The sequence below is a fragment of the Poromitra crassiceps genome (genome assembly GCF_964638095.1).
Source record: "Poromitra crassiceps genome assembly, chromosome: 2".
NCBI classification, from domain to species: domain Eukaryota; kingdom Metazoa; phylum Chordata; class Actinopteri; order Beryciformes; family Melamphaidae; genus Poromitra; species Poromitra crassiceps.
The window spans coordinates 83,415,522-83,420,338 of NC_139624.1; the positions used below are offsets into that span (position 1 = coordinate 83,415,522).

The 4,817-nt window shown below is 44.7% G+C and overlaps 1 protein-coding gene across 1 annotated transcript in view; it reads left to right on the forward strand.

Annotated features, from left to right (window-relative positions):
• The window catches only part of ctdspla (CTD (carboxy-terminal domain, RNA polymerase II, polypeptide A) small phosphatase-like a), a 57,098-nt gene extending 53,079 nt beyond the window's left edge, over positions 1 to 4,019 (forward strand). The window contains exons 5-7 of the mRNA XM_083655154.1: positions 1,995 to 2,087; positions 2,179 to 2,364; positions 3,380 to 4,019. Of these exons, the coding sequence (XP_083511280.1) occupies positions 1,995 to 2,087; positions 2,179 to 2,364; positions 3,380 to 3,505 (405 nt within the window). The 3' untranslated portion in view covers positions 3,506 to 4,019. The remainder of the gene's footprint in view (positions 1 to 1,994; positions 2,088 to 2,178; positions 2,365 to 3,379) is intronic.
• Positions 4,020 to 4,817: the final 798 nt, after the last annotated feature.

Genomic DNA, 4,817 nt, shown 5'->3' on the forward strand with positions numbered 1-4,817 from the left:
CTTGGGACCCTGAATCGACGACCGGATGGAAGCAGCTGGAATGCAGAGTTCAGTGGGTGCGAGGCATCACCACTGATCTTCCTTCCTTTCCTGATAACAGCCTTTTCAAAAATGTTGGAAAGCTGTTTTTGTGTTTTGCCAACAATTTTACTTGCTATTTTAACTATTCTAGAAAGTTTGTTTTTGCTCTTTACGTTCAGGTTGCCGTACCAGGCGGTCATATTAAAAGACAGGACTGATTCGACCAGACTGCTGTATGCCGTTTGGAGAATGTGTTGGCTGACACCAAAACTCCTCAGCTTCCTGATTAAAAACAGATGCTGATTGGCTTTCTTATATATATAGTCTGTGTTCTCATTAAAGGTCAAAGTCTGGTCAAAGATTGTCCCCAGATACTTGAACTGTTTGACCTTTTCCACAGGCTGGTTACTGAGCATGATAGGGACCATGTTACTTTCCCCTGATTTTGTTTGCATAATGAGTTCCTTTGTTTTGGACACGTTAATTTCTAGTTTGCATGCTCGGCACCAGTCCTGCAGTGCAGTGGCCTGCTTGAGGTATGCCTCTTCATAGATGGCATCATCTTCCCTAAGAAGACCAACAAGGGCCATATCGTCTGCGTATTTAAGCAGCTTCAGGTTACAGTTATTTACACACATCATGTTTACATAAATTGAGAACAGCAGTGCGGACAGTACGCAACCTTGGGGTGCCCCAGTGTTTAAGACAAGTTCATCTGAGTACAGTCCGTTCATCAGGACTCTCTGAGGGCGGTCCGTTAGGAAGCTCCTAATTAGATGAATGAGACCCCCATTCACATTCATCTCTAATAGTCGTTCCAACAGAATATCAATTTGCATAGTGTTAAATGCGGAACAGAAATCAATAAACAAAATACGAACGACTGCTTTTGGTAGCTGTAGGTGATTAGCTACTAAATCGACTAAAGTGAGAGTCGCATCCTCAGTTCCCCTCTTGGACCTATACGCGAATTGTAGGGGGTCAAGTTGATCTTCTACAGAGGATATAAGGTGCTTAATAATGACTCTCCATACATTTGGATAAGATTGACGTAAGAGCCACTGGTCTAAAATCCTTAAAAGCTGTTGCTCTAGGAACTTTAGGCACAGGAATAACTGTAGAGTGTTTCCATGGGTTTGGCCACACTAGATTATTGAGCAGGGTTTGGTTTAGCTTAGTGACAGCCCCTTTGAGCTGTTGGGAACATACTTTAAGGACCTTTCCGTCTAGGTCATCAGGCCCGGGTGCCTTGTTAAGTTTAATTTTGGACAGGACAGTGGCTACCTCATCCTCTGATAACTGAATAGGTTCAAAACTACCTATCTGATTGCAGATGTTATTGCAGCCTGACATTGGATTCACCACATCAAACCTACTATAATATGTATTCAGGTCATTTACAAATTTACTGTCCACTGTATTTCACACTTTTTGTCTTCCTTTCCTTGCCCATCATTTTATCTAGACCTGCCCATGCTTGCTTTATATTGCCTGTGCAAAATTTCTGTTCAACTTTATTTTTAAAATCTATTTTTCCGGTACAAACCCTGCGTCTAAACTCCTTCTCTTTCTCCTTCACTAAATCAATATCACCATTAGCCTGATATTGCTGTTTGACATGCATAAACAAAGGTTTGTCTGAAGGCATTGATTTGTTTCTGACTCTGGGAGAGTGGGGGAAAACTGCTGTGCTGTATCTCTGGACTATGTCTTTAACTAAATCACACATGTTTAAGCTATTCTATGTGATCTCCTTTTAATAACTCATGTAATAACTAATGTCATTTTTCCCCACTCACTGAGTCTCCCCTGAAACGGTTTGGAGCCCCCCTGGGGGCACTTTGAAAACCTCTGCCTTACAACAATTCCCTATGTCACTGTATATTTGTGCCTCTCGTGTGTGTGTGTGTGTGTGTGTGTGTGTGTGTGTGTGTGTGTGTGTGTGTGTGTGTGTGTGTGTGTGTGTGTCTCAGGTGTACGTGCTGAAGAGGCCCCACGTGGACGAGTTCCTCCAGAAGATGGGGGAGCTGTTTGAATGTGTCCTCTTCACAGCAAGCTTAGCCAAGGTAGGTTCTTAACGCTTCCATCACGCTCACTGTAGTATTCTCTGCCTGTGCGTGCGCCGGTGTCAACCTCATGTGTTTGTGGGCCGTGCAGTACGCCGACCCTGTGGCGGACCTGCTTGACCAGTGGGGGGTGTTCCGCGCCAGACTCTTCAGGGAATCCTGTGTGTTCCACCGAGGAAACTACGTGAAGGACCTCAGCCGGCTGGGCCGAGAGCTCAGCAAGGTCATCATCGTAGACAACTCACCTGCCTCCTACATCTTCCACCCGGAGAACGCAGTGAGTCCTCTTCTCCACTCCATGCCAGATGGTGTCGCTTTGGTCACAGTGAGCATGTAGGGCTGGGCGATATGACTCCGAATCAATATCACGATTATTTCAAAACGTTTAGTTCGATTACAATTTATGAATGATTATTTATTTGACACGCTTTTTCAAACACTGCCCTCATAGTTCTCTGACAAGGTCTGCACTGTGTTTGTTGGCTCGGTGTGTTTTCGCCCGTGTCATCCTCCATGCCGATAGCTTGGCTTTGAGTGAACGCCTGAACCCAGACTAACGTGAGTTGGACGGGGCGGAGGCGCGTGACTGAACACATCCTACTTTTTAAGGGGACACTTCATGAATGCATGCATTGGGGAAAGTATGAACTAAATTAACATTGATTAATTAAATGAATGAATGCATTGACATAAGCAAGATAAGTTGGTTAGAGATTCTAAAATGTCGTTTTGATAAATTGTCGGTTAATCGCAAAGCTCTACAAGCATGATGTGTCTTTTGATTCCAGGCTAGGAACAGAAAAGGAGTGAAAACAGTTTGTCTGCTAACTGTGAAATGATCTCTCCCTCTCTGCTTACTCACAGATGTACAGTGGAAGAGAAGAAAGCTAGGCACACAGTGCTAATGATGATGAGAAATGAGTATAGCTGGGAGAAACGCTTCTAGTCTTTTGTGTGCGGAGATGTTTGAGAAGCAGGGCTGAGCCAGAGCACGCGTTCTGAATTGTTTGCGTTTTTGCTCCTCCGTGGAGAAGTTGCCCCTCTGGGGGCCTTTGATGCACTTCCCTATCAATTATTTACAAAAGTCCCACAAGCTCCTCACCTATGATGCAACGCTTTCCCATCGACTGTTCGCCGCTGCGTTTGCTGCCCTGATCAAAGCTGAACTTAGTTTCTCTATGTCTCTCTCTTTCTGTCCCTCTCTGTCTTTCTGACTGTGTCCCACCATGTCTCTCTCTGTCTCTTCCACCATCTCTCTCTCTCTCTCTCTCTCTCTCTCTGTCTCTCCACAGGTTCCAGTGCAGTCTTGGTTTGATGACATGTCAGACACGGAGCTGCTGGACCTAATCCCTCTGTTTGAGGGCCTCAGCAAGGAGGAGGACGTTTACAGTCTACTACAGAGCCTGAGGTCCAGGTAGCAGACGGCGGCTCCAGCTCTGGCCCCCGGGGGCCCCTTCCTGCCTTGGCCCCGTCCTCCAACCAGCTGTGGTGGGGCTCCAACAGAGAGCCCCCCCAGCAGAGAGAGGACTTCAGGCAAACGCTAACGTCATAATGAAAGCTAGAGAGAGGACACAACTGTACGGACGATTGATGTCTCTGGACTCTTGGACGCACTCTCTGTACAGGACTTGCAAGAAATGATATTACTGTATGTACATACTATATGTTTCTAAGAGCAGGACATACATAAAGTAATTTTCTATCAGAGAGGAGGTTTTACTATTCTATTGAGTCATATTTTAGTTACCAAAAATAAAGAAACACACACACAAGAGCCGTTGGAGCGTGAAGAGGAGAGAGTGGGAGAGGTTTGGTTTTTGCGTTGAGCTGTGCTATGCAGGCTGTCCTATCTCCGTCTGACCTTTCGTTCAAACTGTGATTGATCTTATCTTACAGAATGAAGTGCCTTCATTACTGTCTTGATTTTCTTCTGTCGGGTATGAGGGGGGGGGGGGGGGGGGGGGTTACACATTTTAATGCTGCCTATTTACTCAAAACTCCAAAAGCATATGAGCTAAACCTCTAAACTGAAGTACTGTACATGATTGTCATGTAATCTGACAAAACCGGAGAGGATTATTCCTGTAAATTCCCATTGATCTACAGTAACTAGCCTGTGACACCGGGAGGATTCTTTGCTTTGGCCTTTGACTTTAGTAAACAGTGAATTGTTGAATTTATTGGAAATGTTTACAGTTCAATGTGATTCATGACTGTATGACTTTGTCATTTGATCTTGACAATGGCTGTAAATCGATTATCCTTTAATACATTGAAGTCCCACACTATTATGAAAGAAACGTAATCCCTTGTAATGACACCGCCGTCCCCCAAATAAATGTTACACTTTTGAGGAAAGTATAATGATTAGCTTAGATTATATGAAATTCTATTTATTGGGGAAAGTGGGTGGGGTGCATTGTAAAGAATGCTGTTGAAATCGTACTGTATGACATTATTAAAGTTGCAAGTTTGCACACTGTCACAGTTTGTCCTTTGTTGATTTTCTGCTAATTTAGATGTTTTCCTAATGTCCTAAAATTGTCCTGTTCTTTCATGGTCTTTTACAGTATACTAGGCATCTCGTGCCTATAGGTATAGGCCCTGCAGCTCGCATTCGCAGCCCTGCCCGCAGCTCGGCTGCTATGTGGCCTTGCCTGCCCTATTGGTGCGCGCACAATGTCTCCCTCTCTCTCTCCCTCAGTCTCTCTCTCTCTCCTCCTCTCCATC